The sequence below is a fragment of the Suillus subalutaceus genome (assembly GCF_016647625.1).
Source record: "Suillus subalutaceus strain FC151 chromosome Unknown DFJ58scaffold_120, whole genome shotgun sequence".
In the NCBI taxonomy this organism is placed as follows: Eukaryota; Fungi; Basidiomycota; class Agaricomycetes; order Boletales; family Suillaceae; genus Suillus; species Suillus subalutaceus.
The window spans coordinates 97,527-115,219 of NW_024540369.1; the positions used below are offsets into that span (position 1 = coordinate 97,527).

General features: G+C 49.0%; 6 protein-coding genes across 6 annotated transcripts; 2 read left to right on the plus strand and 4 right to left on the minus strand.

Moving 5' to 3' along the window:
* Window positions 1-2: 2 nt before the first annotated feature.
* On the minus strand, window positions 3-3,752 carry DFJ58DRAFT_807173 (uncharacterized protein). Its single transcript, XM_041391225.1, is given in 17 exon segments — window positions 3-284; window positions 346-474; window positions 525-560; window positions 612-714; window positions 765-921; window positions 994-1,112; window positions 1,162-1,230; window positions 1,303-1,578; window positions 1,598-1,783; window positions 1,834-1,899; window positions 1,940-1,975; window positions 2,103-2,322; window positions 2,374-2,450; window positions 2,504-2,823; window positions 2,916-3,138; window positions 3,198-3,378; window positions 3,430-3,752. 17 exon segments carry the CDS (start codon window positions 3,486-3,488, stop codon window positions 172-174), a joined length of 2,370 nt encoding a protein of 789 aa, XP_041239737.1. The 5' UTR covers window positions 3,489-3,752; the 3' UTR covers window positions 3-171.
* Window positions 3,753-6,427: 2,675 nt separating this feature from the next.
* Window positions 6,428-7,963, plus strand: DFJ58DRAFT_666179 (aquaporin-like protein; the record flags this gene model as incomplete). The annotated part of the gene is made up of 10 exons (XM_041382548.1): window positions 6,428-6,544; window positions 6,600-6,627; window positions 6,690-6,749; window positions 6,799-6,943; window positions 6,992-7,067; window positions 7,120-7,257; window positions 7,324-7,418; window positions 7,466-7,500; window positions 7,555-7,722; window positions 7,776-7,963. The coding sequence occupies 10 exons, from the start codon at window positions 6,428-6,430 to the stop codon at window positions 7,961-7,963; spliced, it is 1,050 nt and encodes a 349-aa protein (XP_041239738.1).
* A 296-nt stretch (window positions 7,964-8,259) lies between these two features.
* Window positions 8,260-10,289, minus strand: DFJ58DRAFT_67232 (uncharacterized protein). Its single transcript, XM_041383021.1, has 9 exons — window positions 9,701-10,289; window positions 9,597-9,645; window positions 9,494-9,546; window positions 9,425-9,441; window positions 9,054-9,375; window positions 8,982-8,999; window positions 8,853-8,928; window positions 8,646-8,801; window positions 8,260-8,589 (listed from the first exon to the last, which is right to left on the minus strand). The coding sequence occupies exons 1-9, from the start codon at window positions 10,002-10,004 to the stop codon at window positions 8,544-8,546; spliced, it is 1,041 nt and encodes a 346-aa protein (XP_041239739.1). The 5' UTR covers window positions 10,005-10,289; the 3' UTR covers window positions 8,260-8,543.
* On the minus strand, window positions 10,188-11,076 carry DFJ58DRAFT_67137 (uncharacterized protein). The gene is made up of 4 exons (XM_041382948.1): window positions 10,838-11,076; window positions 10,693-10,789; window positions 10,498-10,636; window positions 10,188-10,441 (listed from the first exon to the last, which is right to left on the minus strand). The coding sequence occupies exons 1-4, from the start codon at window positions 10,999-11,001 to the stop codon at window positions 10,371-10,373; spliced, it is 471 nt and encodes a 156-aa protein (XP_041239740.1). The 5' UTR covers window positions 11,002-11,076; the 3' UTR covers window positions 10,188-10,370.
* A 1,424-nt stretch (window positions 11,077-12,500) lies between these two features.
* On the plus strand, window positions 12,501-13,164 carry DFJ58DRAFT_844828 (uncharacterized protein; the record flags this gene model as incomplete). The annotated part of the gene is made up of 4 exons (XM_041393107.1): window positions 12,501-12,620; window positions 12,676-12,692; window positions 12,755-12,971; window positions 13,066-13,164. The coding sequence occupies 4 exons, from the start codon at window positions 12,501-12,503 to the stop codon at window positions 13,162-13,164; spliced, it is 453 nt and encodes a 150-aa protein (XP_041239741.1).
* Window positions 13,165-13,544: 380 nt separating this feature from the next.
* On the minus strand, window positions 13,545-17,275 carry DFJ58DRAFT_856039 (uncharacterized protein; the record flags this gene model as incomplete). Its single annotated transcript, XM_041393915.1, has 15 exons — window positions 16,709-17,275; window positions 16,609-16,655; window positions 16,392-16,558; window positions 16,134-16,333; window positions 15,692-16,063; window positions 15,522-15,645; window positions 15,407-15,468; window positions 15,092-15,352; window positions 14,930-15,041; window positions 14,795-14,869; window positions 14,506-14,742; window positions 14,327-14,457; window positions 14,179-14,276; window positions 13,980-14,128; window positions 13,545-13,927 (listed from the first exon to the last, which is right to left on the minus strand). Exons 1-15 carry the CDS (start codon window positions 17,138-17,140, stop codon window positions 13,545-13,547), a joined length of 2,850 nt encoding a protein of 949 aa, XP_041239742.1. The 5' UTR covers window positions 17,141-17,275.
* Window positions 17,276-17,693: the final 418 nt, after the last annotated feature.

Here is a 17,693-nt window from a genome sequence, read left to right on the forward strand (position 1 = left end):
AGACTCAGTTCTCGATCCACACCATCAATTAATGCCAGAGATTGATAGCTACAACATGCGCCCGGAGAACATCTAGGCTATGACACAACAACAATGACACAATTGCATGAAGACAGCGGACAACAGATAACGAGAAGAAAATATGCGGATACCATGCTACCCATCGCTCGATCATGCATGGCCCACACCACCCATCTGTTGAGCTGGGCCACCTTCGTATGGGTGGGGAGGACCATTCGGACCCGTAGGCGGCATCATCATAGGGTAAGGGACAGCGTGTTGTACTGCAAGAAGAAAAGGAACAATCCTCAATCACAGTAAATCTGATATTAGGTCAGCACGCACGTTGTGGGCTTTGGTGGTAGTATGCGTGTGCGTGAGAGGGGATCGGAGTAGGTGGCATGGATGGGCGTGGGCCAGCACCGTTAGGTGGAGGAGGGTACGTGCCAGGTGGTGGTTGCATGTATGGTGGCGCTACGATGGAGAGTCAGCCGAAAGTCAGAGAAACCAAGATGAATACACACGAGGCATCTGAGGCATAGGCGATGCAGCATACATGGCTGTGGGGTATCATGAGCTATGGTCCACATAAATTTAAAACCGAGACTCACGTTGGCCGTTCGGTGGCATCCCTGGTGGGTACGCCATTGGTTGCATGAATGGTGTTGATACATATGCACCAGGTGGTGGGGGAGCCATGCCAGGCATCATGGGCTGAGCGAGATTTGAGAAAGATTCCACACGGGAAATAGGGACATGCACACCTGTCCGGGGTAGTATGGGTAGTAATAAACACGTTGTTCGCCGCTGTCTTCGTATACAGGGTGTGAGACGGGTGGCGGACCGGGTGGCGCGATGTGGACGGGTTGCTGAGGCGATTGGTGTTGCAGGGGAGGGAACATATGCATGTAGCGCTTGCCACTGTAAGGCCAGATAGCAGCTACAGCGGCGAGCCATTAGATTCTATCATCAGCACGAGGATGCAGCACGCACTAATTTGGTTCGCCTCCTACAACTTTGTTATGCTTGAATGGGTTGAAATCATCCTTGATATGAACCGCTCCTTTCTTCATGATCTTGGTGCCAAAGAATGGGTTGGGAGTGGGTGGTGACTAAGGAAGCTAGGTTAATCAACATTCACAGGTCAGATGATGGATTCACCGATTCAGCAGGCTTGGTCTTCGGTGACGCGGAGGCTGATGTAGAACTCGGAATCGGAGACGTAGGGCCCTAATCACGTAGACCAGTTAGTAACACGGGATCTGAAACCCAGTAGTATATTACAGGAGGGAAGGTATTTGCCTTTGGATTGGGCCTGAACGACGAGGCGTTCGCATTGAGCCTGTTTGCGGTTGTGGTGGGCGACGTGGGCACGGCAGCGCCGTTCGTGTGGGTCGCCGGGGCAGGCAATGGCGTGGTTGAGCGCTTCGCGCCTTTGAACGGGGGAATGGGCTGTATGTACATATTGACCGAGTTCTTCTTGCCGAGTTCACTGGGCTTCGTAGCGACGGGTTTGACGACAGAGGCGGAGGTACCAGCGACGGACGCCTTTGGGATGGCGGGCGGAGCAGGAGTAGGCTTCGCGGTAGCGGGGAACGATCTTGTTAGAGGTCGAGGTCGGCATGCGAGACGCGCTAGGGGAGGTATTGAGAGTAGCGGTGATGCCGATGGCACGAGCGGTGGTCGAGGCAGCATCCACCGAGGCCTTCTCCCGAATCTGTCGCTGTTTCTCTTCATCCTTGGCAAGAATAGGAACCAAATCATCCGGAATGGGCTTGTTCAACTAGAGGGAGCTCAATGATTGAAACCAGTAATTGGAGAGACAACACTGACCTTGAATGTCTGGCTGAACTTCAGCAGCTCAGCCTTCCGTTTGTCCATCTCACTCTTGACGAGCGCCTTGCTTCTTTTGCGTCAAGCGCTGTCTCTCATTCGTGACAAAGTCACGGAACGCCGGCAATGGATCCGCCGGGGGCTATCATCAACCACAGCAAGGGAGCGATCGTCAGCAATCCATCAGTCGTGACCAATCAAAGGTAAAACGCCGTAGCACAGCAATTCGAATTGAAACAAATAGATCAAGATCGGAGGGGATTACCTACCTTATTAGAAGCCGATGATGTTGATGGTGTAGGAGAAGGGGACTTGACAACAAGAGGCGCCACGTCCTTTGCAGCAACAGGGGCACCGTCGGGGCCATTGACAGATACTTTGGGAACATCTTTTGGAGGAGGGCTTGTTCCCGAGGCTGGTCCGGTGGTCTGCAGTTTGCGAGCGCCTGGCGGAACATAAGCATTCTGCCCTCGGACAACAGCACCAAATCTAGAAGCAAGGCCATCAGACAAATGCAGACCTGACACCGAATGGACGCACTTGTCTTCCTCGTTCATACCGCTATCGTCAACACTCAAATTCCTTTCCTCTGCTACATGAGGATTGTTTATGGCACCCTATCAGAAAAATTAGCCCAGATTAAAATAAACCTAAAACGTCATAAACATACGTTCAATATTTCACTAGCAATGCGCTGAGCCTTGCGCTCCCTCTCTTTATAATCAGCAGCCGTCCGATCCAACTTAGTGGTGTAAACCTCCTCGTCAAAAGTAGTCGTGACGCCGAACTTTTGTTCATTAGCCGCAAATTGATCCCAAGATACGTTAGCGCCCGAGCCCGGGCCAAAGGTAACTTCATCGCCGAGACCCTCATGATGCATACCCGCAAGAGGCGGAGAGCTCGCGGTAGCAGTTGCAACTGGCTGCCATGCTTGGAGTTCCCGCTCACGGACTGACTTGTTCTTGCTGATATCCGCATCTGTTCGAAAAGCTATTACACAGCAAGTATGGAGATCAGCATCAACGATTCAGGGTGGGATCAGCTTCCTGTGGTAGAGCTAGAAGCTGATGTGATATACTCACAGTCGCCATTTGGAGCCGGCAATTTGGCGTCAGCGGGACCAGACTGCCAAGTGTCGATGTTAGTGGAAGGAATGAAAAATGACTCCTTGAGTGGTGCGCCGAGCTTTGAAATCTCCTTGACGTCCTTGAGGGTGATGCCAGCTGTATCACCCTCACTAGCAGTAGATGAAATGACACCCTCATACCGCTGAGCGGTTTTGGTGGTCAGGGTGATAGTTGTGCCCTAAAAATATAACTGTTGGTAGACCAATTCGTGGGGTAACGAGAAGAATGGAAACACACGGTAAGACCAGATAGCATATGAAGAGGACGGTCCTGAGTTGGGTCGTGAATACGAGAGCCATTAGTCTGAGCACCTAGTGGAGGGAATCCCCCCTGATTAGCTGAAGGAGGAAGACGAGCCGAATTGTTCGTAGGTGATAACGTAGAATTTGGCCTCGAGCCAGTCTGCCAAGCAGGACGACTGAATGGAGCAAGGTTAAAGTATGTATTGGCTTGTAGTGATAGGACATACCGAGGAGGATCTGCCATTCCCTTTCCTCTTGGTTTAGGCTGGCGAGCGGTAGTTGCCATTTGTGAATCCGTTGAACAAGCAATGAAATAAAGTGAACAAAGTAATGAAATGTAGCAGACAGATAGGCTACGACGAGGACGCGACTAAAAGCCGCTTGCCCGCTGAGTTGAAACCTAAGCCTTAAGCTCTGCTTGTTTTTGTTTAGAAAAGAAAAGCGAAAGAAGAGAATATTTGCCTGCTGTCTGAAAGCTGGCGCTATAGAAGAAAAAACAAGCTAGCCAGAGGCTTCAACGTCGGAAACGGCGTCGACGGTGAGTCGTCGGTCAGTTCAAGAGTCAATATCCTTGAAACCCAATACACCCGCGGGAAATATCGACATCATGTTCCCCGGATACCCTAATCTTGTAAAATTGTACAAAATCTCAAAAGCACTTCAATGTGAATGAACCCTGCCATGCCACAGCTTCCTCTATTCCTTCAATCAACCGTCCATTTCCGTCTCGAAACAATCATTTCTCCTCGATGATCATCTCTCCCGGCTTGAACACAGCATACCCGGAGTTTGAATATCGCACCCGGGGTCCTTACAACGAGTCGCAGGCAGTCATGCACACAACGCGCTGCACCATACGCAGACGGACAGAGTACACTCTGGCTCGCAGAAAGGAACCATTTTGATCCATAGTGACGCGATCACTTCTTCGACATGACGTGTCAAATGTTTATTCATAACAATGATAGTCAGCGAACTCGGAAACATCCACAGAGAGGAGAAATCGCACCGGTCGAGAATAATAAAATCAATTGCTCACCCGGCGGGCCGTTTCGTGCGATACTCGGAGGGTGTCCAGAACACAACGAACACCGAGGGGTATTGGAAAACAAGAGGGATCCGCAGCTTGGGCTCTAGGGTATATGTGATAGTATTCCATGGCTGGTATCCCTGAGCGAGTAGCGTGTGACGGAACCGCAGGGAGAGGCAATCTATCAAAAGGCCGCTAGTGGAATGAAGCTCCTAGTCATCTGTCAAGCTCAGAGCGAGCATCTAAAGTCCCGGAGAGATAGCTGCCTCGACATAAAGCCCATGTTACAACGTCCGAGGATATCAGTGAACCAAACATGCAGTGACCTTCTGATAGAAAGGATGAGTGAACTGCAGCACCAGAGTTGCACCATAAGCGACCGCTTGGATACAGTATCCCAGGATAAGAGACATGCCGTAATGGCACAAGCATATATAGAACTTGAATTGCTTAAATGAGTCTTCGAATTGGCCTCATGGGCTGAGGAAGGTCCAGAAGACGCGAAGCTGGTTACGGACGTTCTCGAATTCATGGGTCTTGCTAAAGTGGTATGCACGTTGCTTGACAAGACAAGAAAGCAACGGCTGTGTTTCCAAACGAACATATAGCCAATCGATGGTTCGGAAGCGAAAGATACGGTTAGACAGAGAGCCACAGCGCAGGATATGCAACTCTTCTACGACACAAGGAACAGCTGCCAGCGGAGTACACCGCCGCTACGCCATAAATGCAAACTGCGATCAGAATAAGGAGTGCATAGAATGTGGCTTCTAAGAATCAGATGAAGAAAGGTGACGGTGCGGCCTCTTGCCTTGGAGATAGGACATCTTCCATGATCTATTTGTGTGCTTCTTAACTTTGAAAAGAACGACTCGGAGCCCGACCGAGGATACCGTTAGCCGGGAAATTCGTAGGCTTGTATGTTTTAGCGTGCCAGCCTGGCAGTAACAAGGAACACGGACATGTCGTAGATCGGGAGTAGAAATGCGGATGATCTTCTAACAGCGTTTGCGTTTGCGGCAAACACGACATGGCGCGATATGTCACTTTTCATTCCGTTTCCGTGTCGTACCCGAAGATGTTTGTCGCCGAGGAACATAACGCAGGAGGAAGAGCGGTCCGATGAGATAGAAGGGCCCTTGAACGGAAATGGGTAGAACAAATTCTTGTTACTGTTGACCTGTGTGGGCTACGAGCGGGAATGTGGCGGTTGCCACTGCTCTGTTGCGTTGAAGGAGAGTCAGGTTAAGTTTAAGGAAATAGACTTTCTGCTTGGATTGTGGAAGAAAATGTACCGGTCAGTGAGTACTCGGACGTGGATGAATCATTGAATGACATATGCCGGGCGGGTCATCATGATACTTTGTCCAAAGTGTAGATCAACAATCCGACTGGTCAGACATGATCGTGACCTATCGTGACGCGTCGCAGACGGCCAAGGGACGCCCGCCGGTGATTTCCAGAGGAGCTCTACGCGTCAGAGCCCGTCAGAGCGGTCACAGCGCCATGGTGATTGCACGCGTCTCTGCATGCGCAACATCTATATCTGCCACGTATACTATTGGCCAACACATCAGATATCCTTCAGTGGAAACTGGAGCCCCATCGATGAAGAATAGGTATCCAGGGGCGTGCGACATCGATGCATCGATATGATTATCAACTTGAAACATATTCTATACCCCCTGGCCCAATTTTTTCAATCATATTGGACATAGCAAGTACTCTATTCTTGTCCTATACGGATCCAAGTCACCCGAACCCCATGACCTTGAAACGTATGGCTAATAAATCACGCTGGTGACCTCTCGCTAATTCAAGAGAACCCCCGATATCCCAATCCGTTGCAACTCAACTCACAAGAAGCTCTCCTTGGAAGCTCCTTGGGGGAACCTATTCAATCTTGCCCCGGAATATGCCACTTGTGAGCATATGTCGATCGTCAAATTTGTAGCCGAACGGTCAAACTCGGGCAGATTGTTGATCGATTGACACCTTGCTACGTCGCGTTGCATCAGGCGCTTCATTCAGCCTACTATTGATTCCTAGTAAGTACCTCTTCTCTCATTTCTGAACCTGGAATCACCTGGAATGGTAGTTTTCGCCTCATGGGTTCTCCCTCCCAATAAAAGGCCCACTCCAACTTCCCCTCTTTTCTGTCCCCCAAGTTCTTCCGCTCTTCTCAACTTACAGCCATGTCGTCCTCCAAAATTATTTTGAGCGACATTTCCTCAAGGCCTAGCTGGATGACCTCTTGGGAGAGGCTCAAGCACAAGGAACTACACTGGTTCACGGAAGTCGTTGCAGAGATGGTATGTCCTGGCTGCGGTCCATTATCGCATCTTCTCACTGACATGCCTCGCGTAGATGGGCGTGTTCCTTTACGTTTATGCAGGTCTGTTCTTTGACTACTGGTGTTCGGCTCCCCCACTCACCATCCCCGTTTGATATATCCAGGCCTGGGAGCCACTGCTGCCTTTGTTGTAGGAACTATCGTAGGGATCGATGGAATAGGATGTAAGTCGATACTTTCTTGTTTACGATTTTGTTCATGGCCACCCCGCAGCATTATATACTGTCGGCTTCGCCTACGCCATCGGTGTCGTGTTTGCCATCTCGCTTTGCGCTACAACGTCCGGAGGCCACTTCAATCCAGCCGTCACAATCTCATCCGTCATCTACCGGGACTTTCCAAAGCGCAAAGCAGTCAGGTTTGTGATAATCACCATCCTCTTCAACGTCGCTGATCCATTCCTCAGGTATATCATTGCACAAGTTCTGGCAGGTTACATCACCTGCTTGATCGTCTATGTCCAATGGAGAGATTTACTTGTGGTACGTAGAATACCGAATTACGCTCAATATTCCACGATCTTACTCTCCCAAGGATGCGGAGAATGTTCTGATTAAAAAAGGCTTGTACGACAGCGTGATGTTCTCCAGCAGTGGGCCGGCTGGTGTGTTCGGTCTATACGTCGCCCCTGGGACGAACCTCGCCCGCGTGTTGATGAATGAATTCGTCACTGTGAGTATACTTATTTATATCCAACTTTGAGCCGAATACGGATCTTATCTATCAATCGCTTCGTAGGACTTCCTCATCGGTCTAGTCATTTGGGGCACTCTTGACCCCACGAACCAGATGGTCCCACCAGCAGCCGCACCTTGGCTCGTCGGGATGGCATAGTACGTATCACGACCCTGTCCTCGCTCAATATTAACGCTCTCCTCAGCGCTCTTGCAGTCTGGGGGTACTCGCCTACCGCAAGTAAGCCCCACACCACACCTTCTCATTTTTTCTTGATCTGACTTTCCGGTCCAGTCGCTGCCAATACCGCCCGTGATGTCGGTGGACGCCTCATGGTCATAACCATCTGGGGATTGAAAGCCTCAGGAGGGAGATATGCAGCCATCGCCGCGCTGACGAATATCCCAGCCACGATTTTCGCCGCTACGGTGTATGAGCTGTTTTTGGGATCTGCGACGCGCAGTAGGTATTCTTTCTTCACATATCATGCAGTGCTGACGGTTGTCCTGCTGCAGCGCTTACACCGCACCACATCGATTTCCTCCGCGCTCACAAACAGTACTACGAGGACAACAAACTCGCACCGTACGGCTACCTCGAAGCGCTTAACCCACGGTGCGGTCAATCAGAATTATTCGGGTCAGACATCGGGATCGGGGACAAAGTGCGAGACAGTCGGATCGAGACTGTGTCTGAAGCTTGAAGACCGTGTTTAATGGATGTGCAACGAGGCTCCGAGGGAACATCGCTCGTACGTACTAAGACGTACGCGATGATGCCCTTGTTTTGTGTGGCCAATGATCAGTTTCGAAGTCTTGTAACGTTAACCAAGCATCCCAATATTCGATAGTACTAGTACTCAACATGCACCGCCTAATCTGTGATGTTGGCCGTGAAAAGTCCTAGGGATTCATTTTCAGAGATATCTGGATTTCAAATGCAGGTGCAACACAGTGCACGATCGGGCTTGCAATGAAACTGCCGAAACCTGAGCCTGTCAGCAAGTTCGTGCCCGCAGTGCATACTCATCAAGCTACCACCTGTTGCCACGCCTGGCATATCTATAATTTGTTGAGCCGAGTGACAGTGGGTATTCTTCACGTTATCGACGATGCACCGTAGCGAGCAGTGGCAGGAGAACTGATAATACCAGTATACCGGATACCATAGAATACAACAGATACTAATAAAGTTAGCCAATTTTAATTATGGATAGTTCGGTTCACCAGTGTGACTGAGTGCAAGATGTAAAGCAGGGTCCCAAACAAAGGGGGAATCCCGATCTACAGCTTCGGACTCATAGAAGGCTCATCCGAAACTTTAACAACTCTGCATCGCCATATCAGCCTTGAGTGCATAACGAGGGAAATACCGAAGACACGCACAACTTTCCCACATTCGCCCCAGAGAAGAGCATAGGCAGCGCACTCGGAGCATTCTGGAGACCTTCGACGATGTGGAATTTGCTTTTGATCGATCCATCAGCAAGTCCGGCTGCTATCTCCTTGACGGCCACTGGATACTGCTTGACGTAATCGAAACTATGAAGAAAGTTAGTAATGTGCTAAGATATGGTCCTCACTCGCACGTACACGATGAAACCTTGCATCTTGGCACGTTGCGCGATTAACGTCTGATACCCCCTAAGACCTTTGGGTTGTGGATCATCTAGCACATACATGATGAACCTCCAAATGTGTAGGTTTCGTGAAAACACTCACTATAAGAGGATATACCCCCTGCATTTGCACATCAGTACAAGCCCTTGCAGCTGTAGAAATGATGTCGCGTACCACACAAAACAATCCTCGCATTTTGATTCAACCTCGAGAGCGCTAATTCAAGTATCTCGCCTCCAACGTTGTCAAAGTACACGTCCAGGTACCCAACAGCCTTCGCGAAATCCTCACGGAAAGTAGGGCTCTTGTAGTTGAGCGCTTTGTCTACGCCCAAGTCGCCCTCGAGCCAGGCACATTTGTCCGCTGTACCTGCGATGCCAATCACACGTGCGCCAGCCCGCTTTCCGAGCTGGCAGACGAGGGCACCGACTGCACCAGCAGCACCGGATACGACTAGTGTTTCACCGGCTTTCAGCTCACCGACATTGTGAAGGCCCTGCAACTTTATCAGTATGCTGCGACATGGCGGCAGGAGCGGAACGGACAAAGTATGCAGTCATGCCTGTTAGCGAACGTCAGACGCGCCAGCACATATGCAAAATGAGAAGTCGGACCTGTCATGCCCAGAGTATTCAAAAAGTCCATGGACGTCGATCCCGGAGGTGGCCTGTGATTCATGGTATCAAGACAAAATACCGATGCAGAAGGAAATCCTACGAGATCGTCTCTATTGACTTGTCATCCATAACCGCATACTCTGTCCATCCTGTGCATAACATGAGGACGATGCTGGGAAAAAACAACCATTCGCGCAGACGCACCAAACATTCCAGCAACCAGGTCTCCCGTCTGGAACTTGCTCCCCTCGCCCACGCTCACTACGACTCCAAGCCCGCCCGAGCGCATCACCGCCCCAATTTTTACTGGAGGGAGGTAGCTTCGCATGTCTTTGATCCATCCACGCATGGCAGGGTCCAGTGAAAGGTACGTGACTTGGACTAGAGCTTGACTCTTGCCGACATGGAGTTCATCGAACGCCTTCGTCTTGGACTCAAACGTATCTGGGAGAATGTCTGCGACGGGGCGTTCGCGGAGGACGATCTGTCTAAAGGCATTGGGAGACATGGTGAGCGCTTGAGCTGTTGATCGTATCACATCGGAAGTTGTATATCAATGCGTCCTTATAAATCAGTCCATGATATCAATGTCCGGGTCCCGGCTCGCTCATGATCTGATAAGTCAGCTCATGAGAATCACGGTATTCCACGGTATTCCGGCCGCGCCGGGATACAGTACATGTCACCTCGCTCACAGTACCCCTAAAACGTCCAAAGTACGTTGTAACGTCAGATACACAGTACATAAATTAGCAACACAACATGTCCATGTGAATGATTGATTCGTCGCGAGAGAATGCTGTAACCTGCTGCAGCGTACGTGGTGCCTTCGTTTGAACTATCAGACAGCTCAGTAATCACAGTACTTACTTAGTCATGAGCGGTGAACCTTTGGGGCCGGAAGAAGGCCCAATAGTCCGAACGTGAGTGCGTACAAGCCCGATGCTGAAATGCAAAACTGAAATCACGAATATCATTGGACAGATTGTTTGTAAACTCACCCCCTACTACTCCTTCTAGGTATCCCAAACTAGACCACCTTCCAAGGGTAAAGGACAGAAGTGACCAGCCAACCAAGATCGCAGTGGTCAAGATTGGAATGACGGAAGAAAGTATTCCAGAGTCTCGCCAAGACCGGTACTGAGATGTTATCAGTTGTGTATAATGAAGCCGCTGCAACATTAGAAAGAACTGACATCTGGTTCGAGGCCGTGTATCCACGGTACCAGGAGGACGTAGAGGAAAAGTATGATCACAAGTCCTTCAAAGCCTGTGGAAGCAAAGGCAAACAGTCTGATCAACCGTAAATATCTATTGAGAAATCTGTCAATCATAATCCACCTTCCCCACTGCCCTTCTACGTCTTGTCTGGTTAACAACTCCAGAAAGACGCGGTGGGTGTTGAATGTATATGTGATTGCAGCTCCGGGGATGATAAACTTGAGCTGACGAATGGTATGCTTGGAAATTGTCCTCCCGATAGATTTTATCCGGGGAATGGTCATTCTGAAAGAGTATGATGTGCGAGCTCAGTGCGACTAGAATGGCACGATGCATGCTCCTAGTAAACCATATTCGGAGCGGGTTTCGGAAGCAAATATTTTCGTGTTTATCACTTCAAACTTCAAAGCGACTTATTGCTAGCAGCTTTCTACCCTCACTTATTAGTTACACAGCCAACTAGTGAACATTTGAACTTTGATTGATGCTATGATGGTCCTTGAGAAAGATCATGATGACCACTTGGGACGGTACGATACACTTTCACTGAAGCCGAGCGCTTATCTGACTAACGGGACATGAAGCATTGAAGGTGATCATCTAGGTCAAGCGACTATATGACAGCACCAGGGAGAGGTCTCTGGTAAAGACTTCACATGATTTATTTGGAGAGGCCCAGCCGCGGTTCCCCTTCAGATGTCAGAAGTGTCAAGGCTGGAACTTAACAAGGTGTTACAAGGCATTCAATTCCCAAGCTGGATTCCTGGAGTTTACAGTTGTAATGAGTCTAGACCGCCCCTGCCTCCAGCTCCCTGTAAACCGTGTAAGTGCTCTCGGACTCTTTTATTCGTGGTCGAGACCTCCGGTGAGCAGTCGCGAAGTATTTTGAGACACCGGCCACAGCAAGTTACCTGTTTTTGCTTCTGGCATGTGCCGTATCCAATGCACTTACCACAAAAAACAGGATTATTCCTTATTCCTGTACAAATCTGCACTGATCCGCCACTTCATTCTATTCGATGCCGATACATACATGCTTCATCTTAGAATATGTGCGAGGAGCCTGAGAACCGCAATCGCGGATGATCGATGATCATTGGCTCCCGCGCTCATGCCTTTCATATGCTTTGCAGCACCGTCAGTTCTTCGGGTACTATTTCAGCGTCACCCAAGCTGATCTATCATTTCGAAATGGTGCATTATATCTACATGCGGCAGTACAAGCACTGATTTACCCCGCTGCTTGAAGTCATCTAGTGCTCACCTCTCTTTACGTGTAAGGACGGATGTAAACGAAGGCACATCCGTCTCGACATATGTCCCTGACCTAGACCGTCAAGCATCCTGCCCCGGGGGTCTAGACTCATTGAGCGCTTACGTTCAATAAGCAAACGCAGCTTCTTCAGGGTGCGATGGGCGGTAACAAAACTTGTTTTACTATATTTCTCTTTTTGTATCACCAGTGTCAACTTCTGGGCTATTAATCTATCTCGTTCTAGACCTGGGTGCGAATGACCTGGCCCTTGTCGTGAATGTGGTGTACCTATCCATCCAATTCTATCTAACTTTCTGTTAGTGGGGTCACGAATCCAGGACTCTGCGAATGTATATCAATGAGGGCATGGGGGTTGCGATGTGTTCCCTCCGCAGCAGCGATTGGCCCCACGCTTCTGCAAGCTAAGGAGACACCGCGGATCTCCGTCTGGACGTGAAAGCTTATCCCGTCTGTATAAAAGTGCTGCAGATTTATGATTCGTTCATACATTTCTTTACCCTCTGCATGATGACGCTCCAGGACAAAACTGTTGCATCATCTCAGACGGCGATGCTTTCTACCCCCCAACTTATATCTCCTGCGCTTGCCAGAGACTTACAAGACTACAGGAAGACTTCCCTGAATCTAGTAAGTGTTCACATTGTTGAAAGCCATGGTGACTTACTCGACCTCTTTTTTACAGCTCATGGCATTTCTAGCGTCAGTTCAATTCTGATCGGATTGTTCTTGACATTCCAACAAACAATTTGCTATTTTTGTAGCCTTCAGTCGGTATCAGGATCTGGAGGTCTTGTAGTGGCTACCCTCACGCTGATACTATATACTATCAGCCTGCACATCACTGCTAGCGCAGGTGTCTCTCATGTAAGGCATTTTAAGTCATTCATCCGCGCACAAGCACCTAAAACCAGAGCAGCTTGGAGCAGTGATTTTGGGAATTTTGCATGCAATCCCAGCGGTTGGAATTCTCGCCGTAACGTCAGTGGAGTTAACGTTTGCGATAAAATCACCAGCTTTGGCTGTTTCTATCATCATATCCTGTTTCCTCCCTACGATGATTGCGGTTTTTCAGTACCTTCGCATGCGGTACATGAGGGCAATGATAGACCAGCTCCAGGTGACCGTCCCTGGGGACCTCCCATCAGAGGCGGACGTGGTCAGAGCTCCCTGATACTTATATTGCATAGTCCTTCCCCACTGCCTTTTCTGAATTATCCCTTTCCTGCTGGGAGGGCCATAACAAAGCAAATTGTAGGCCTGGCTTACGCATCTACGACACCGCGTCTTATTTATCCATATTTCCCTCGACGCCTACTTATACCAGATGCATACTCATGTATTGGACCATCACTTCTTATTCCGCTCGATCCCATACGCTTTGACTCATCATCTCTGTTTGACCTCGATCCCAGTGTTTCCGCCCTCACGGGTGCGTTTCCACAAAAGCTTCAATAGTGATTTATAGATACACGGGCATGTAAATAGTACACCTAACAAAACACCATTATGTAGCATAACCTATACATTATCTTCCACTGGTACACCAACTGCTTACATGTCCCACTCGTCCCATATACCTTCCACTGATGCGGGTGTCATCGGTGTTTGCATGGAGCTGAATTCCGCGGTTCGAACTAGTTCTATTATCTTGTCGCTGACACCATCTTTGTCGTCCTTGGTCCCACGCATCGCCACGAGTAGCGTATCATCAGCCGAGTGAGATTTCAGGTTCGTGTGCAGCAATAAACGAATGTCGCTCCCTTCAATGACTTGATCAAGTCTGCCGGTAGAGAGGCTCCGAATTTCAATGAACTCAGAGGAGAACAACAGCACATGGGCCCCGCGATGGGCAAATGACGTAGCTGTCGTCTCCCAGCGGATAAATCCGCTTTTCCGGGAGGGAACGCCGTGCTTCGTGATGTAGCATCCAAGAGCTATAGTGAGGCACAGTGAATTATGGTCATAGTTTGAATGGAAAAAACTTACTGTCATAAATGACCAATATTTCGCCTGATTCGGTCCGAATTAAGCCGAGGGGCTTAGCATCCTCGCAGCGAGTCTTCAGATCGGCCATGTCTGTGTCGGAGGTTGCTCCGCTGAAGTCCGGGACAACCGAGACCATCTGCCTGGCTGCGCTGCAATGTTACATTAGTAGAGTACAGAGGGCGGGTGATGAACAACTTACTTGGTCGGATCGGCGATCACGATGCCCTTCTCTGTACTTATAGCAATTGTCTTGGCTAGTGGTGTAACGGAGTAGGCATCCTTTGGTACATACAATGGCTGGTTCATAGTATTGAGTATGTGAAAAGGAAATAGTCATATCCACTCACTTCGCCAAACGGTCTAAACGACAATACGGTACCCTGGGATCCTCGTGATGGAGTTCGCCGAAGCTCAGAAAAGTTGCAGGCCTCTAATGCATGCACTGTGATTTGAAAGAATGATTTAAGACCATAAACAACTGGTGAGATGTGAGTCAAAGTACCATATGAGTTAGGTCAAAACTTACCGATCATTCGCTGTTTTATTCGTCCTGCACTACAGAATAGGACGGTCCCATCTCCCCCTGCGATTTTCTCCATTGAAGCATCTAAGCTACTTGCAGGGGCCTGGTACATTGCGACTCTGGCGAGAAGATCCAAGGAATAGGCGAGCAGATAGCTCTCATGATGCACGATGAACTTATTGAAATCTTGTAAAACTATGATAGAGGAAGGATTGCCATACGACAATATCTTGCGGAAGTCTAAAGGCGAACATTAGCGATGGAATAATATTAGTGTGTGAATATTTCATACTGTTATCACCCCTTGAGCCAACATAGATTCCAGTTGCGCAGCCGACCGCCATGAGCCTCTTCCCGCCGGCAGCAGCTAAACAGATTATCAATTATAAGCGATATTAGACGGGAAAAGCAGCAATATGCTGCGTACTAAAAGACACAGCATTGGCGACCCTCCCTGACGCTTTAGATCCAAAGCCGCGGGGAGTGTAAGCTCCTGGTGATCGGAAGGAGCCATCATCAACGAGTTGCGGTGCAAACCACTAATCAGTTGAATAAAAGCGTACCGACATGTGGATATGGATGCACACACCTTGTTTGCGTCTCGGCGCACGTCGTCTATTCCCTTGGCCTCAACAAGAGCGTTCCGCCACTTCTCTCTCGCAGATTCAGTCGGCGCATACAGAGTATACCGCCGCGTCAATTTATCGGCAGAGTGATAAATTGTGAACGGATAGATGGGTTTGTATTGTGCGCGCAAGTTGTCCAAAATCCCTCCTTCTTCAGACCGCTCCTTCCTACTTTCTGGCTGTCCTTCGAAGCCTCCTAGTTTGAGATATTCCAAGGGTATAGGCTGTATAAAAGTGAGCTTGAATGAAATCAGCGAAAAGCAAGTGAATGGCTTTACTCTAGATGAAACGTAGCGCTTGAGGATTCCTCCCGTTCTTCTCTCCTCTTTAGTGAGCAACACTGCGATGAATCAGTGACTTCAAGACGAGCAAGAGGCTAAAGACAAAACTTACGATAGTTGTCGAGTAAGGCAACGAATAGATCAGTCCACGGGTGCCAATCCATTTCGGACTTCGACCTTCGGGCTACAGGGCCAGAGTACACCAGTGACCGACTTTCGTTATACCAATCCAAATCCTGCACTCGATCAGCCAAAAAACGAAATAATGCCCATAGAACGCACAATTATTTCTCCCTTGGGCATCGTCAAGCTTTCACAGACATTCCAGTATTTTACTCTGTTCTCCGCAGCTGCAATACCAGGTTGTGTACTCTTCAGGAAATCGCTCAAGATGTTCAGGAGAAGTGGCAGGTCTTCAAGATCCGGATGGCCTGGTTCTGTGATCTTCTGGATGTGCTCAAGGATCAAATGTAGGCGTGGGAGGCGAGTCACTGGTCTGGAAAGGAAGGTGATCATGTCGCGCTTGCGCACCCGAGGATCTTGAGAACATTTTTGCATGAACGCTTGATAGCTTTTATTGCGACTGAGTTCAGTGCGGTGCCGCTCCTCTGCGAGTGGATAGTGTTTGATATAGGACTCGTACTCCGATTGGAACTGAAAGCAGGCTAAAAGGTGTTGAATGTGAGCTATTGAGTATTTTGCTTGTCAACTCACTTTCAAGTACAATGTCAGTCACGCTCTGTACCAGCGGATGCTGATCCAATTGGCGTTCAAAGAGTGCGGCCAGCATATGCTCATGGTGCACAGAGATCTGACCCAAATTCCAAAATACCTCGTGAATAAAGGGACGTAACTTTTCGGGAGCCATGACTGGGGGGTTGGCGAACTTTAAAGGTTCAATGAAAACCTGCGGCAGAATATTAGCTGAATCCGATTGTATAGCGGTGGATATCACCTCTGTGACGAGTTTAAGATCTTCCACAGTAGTCCCTTTCTGACTTGAACAGCTCGAATAGAACTGATTGCCGCTCGACTTCTTTTTTGCCAAGTGCTTCCTGAGCTTCAGGAGGAACTAGCCGGTGCCATTCTTCATCCTTCTCTGCCAATTGACCGGCCTGGAATCGTCTTAATCCCTCCTCAGAATAAAGGCTGCATCCTGTTAATAACTATTGCACTAAACAAACCACCATGATACTCACGAAACATCGGACAGTTCCCGAGTCAGTTGATTTATTGGTGCTTCCCACTGTAGAGGTCATCAGGATACGTCATCGTCAGCTTTATATTCCACACACGTACATCGTCGTCTGGAAGGTAATGCATGTATGAAGCAGAGTCTGGTGTCACTGGAGTAAAGGGGGGACTAGCCACATCGTCTGTACTCGGGGGTAGAGAGCCATGACCGTCATCAGACTTGCTGGGACGGTGGCTGGGTGAATATGGGTGAAGGGTCGTTCTTTGGGAAGCAAATCGATGTAGCTCCGGTTCAGGAAAAGAGATGGTGGGTAGTGCGGGCTCATATGCACTATGAGTACGACTGCGCGATCGAAGATCACCTGGTCTGCCATTCGGATGTCTGGCTGTAGGTGTGTGATCCCATGGATTTAAGAGGTTTCCAGGCGGCGCATTATGTTCAAATTCGTATGGGTATGCCTGCGGTGGGCTAGGGTTGGGTAGAGGACTCGCTCCAGGGGGAATCGTAACATATGGATAGCGTCGTTGATTATGCATAAGGAATGTAATCGCCGAACACGTTGAGTGATTGATTGAGTGCTACAAGAAATCAATGACCTATAGACAAGACAAGACAAAAAGTCAAGTTTGAAGATAATAACAGCAAGTCTTACCCTGCCGCACCGGCACAGGGCTAAGTCACGGCAAGGGTTCCATATGTGAATGAAATCACGTCACGTGGTAATTATTTAGTCAGTTGTGCTCGCCAGGACAACTATCATAGTCTTCTGTCACGCAAGTTAGCTATGTAAGTTAATCTCCGGATCTTTTTTCGGTGCATTGATATTATAAGCAACACAGCTGCACGACCGTGACTACGGCATTCGGAGTCATGCCACCAGCTGACGAGGCTGGTCACTAGTAAGTACTGGTACTAGACACCGTCGCCAGTGCCACTGTGCTTTCAAGTCAATATGACTCATGCAAAGATTTTATTGAACCTCTTTCGCCACGTCTTGGGAGATCATTACAAGTCTTGATCTTCTCTCGGTGACATGCAGTTTTCCTGTAACCGTGACTGACACGGTGGTGACCTGGTGCGATACACAAT

Coding starts and splice junctions, on each gene's coding strand:
- DFJ58DRAFT_807173 (XM_041391225.1), bottom strand. CDS start 3,488: ATGGCAACTACCGCTCGCCAGCCTAAACCAAGAGGAAAGGGAATGGCA. Junction 2,323..2,373: donor GGTATGAACGAGGAAGACAA/GTGCGTCCATTC, acceptor CCTTGCTTCTAG/ATTTGGTGCTGTTGTCCGAG. Junction 285..345: donor CTACCACCAAAGCCCACAAC/GTGCGTGCTGAC, acceptor TTCTTCTTGCAG/TACAACACGCTGTCCCTTAC.
- DFJ58DRAFT_67232 (XM_041383021.1), bottom strand. CDS start 10,004: ATGTCTCCCAATGCCTTTAGACAGATCGTCCTCCGCGAACGCCCCGTC. Junction 9,547..9,596: donor AAGTCAATAGAGACGATCTC/GTAGGATTTCCT, acceptor CATGAATCACAG/GCCACCTCCGGGATCGACGT. Junction 8,802..8,852: donor AAGATGCAAGGTTTCATCGT/GTACGTGCGAGT, acceptor CTTTCTTCATAG/TTTCGATTACGTCAAGCAGT.
- DFJ58DRAFT_67137 (XM_041382948.1), bottom strand. CDS start 11,001: ATGACCATTCCCCGGATAAAATCTATCGGGAGGACAATTTCCAAGCAT. Junction 10,637..10,692: donor TACACGGCCTCGAACCAGAT/GTCAGTTCTTTC, acceptor ATAACATCTCAG/TACCGGTCTTGGCGAGACTC. Junction 10,442..10,497: donor CCTAGAAGGAGTAGTAGGGG/GTGAGTTTACAA, acceptor TTTGCATTTCAG/CATCGGGCTTGTACGCACTC.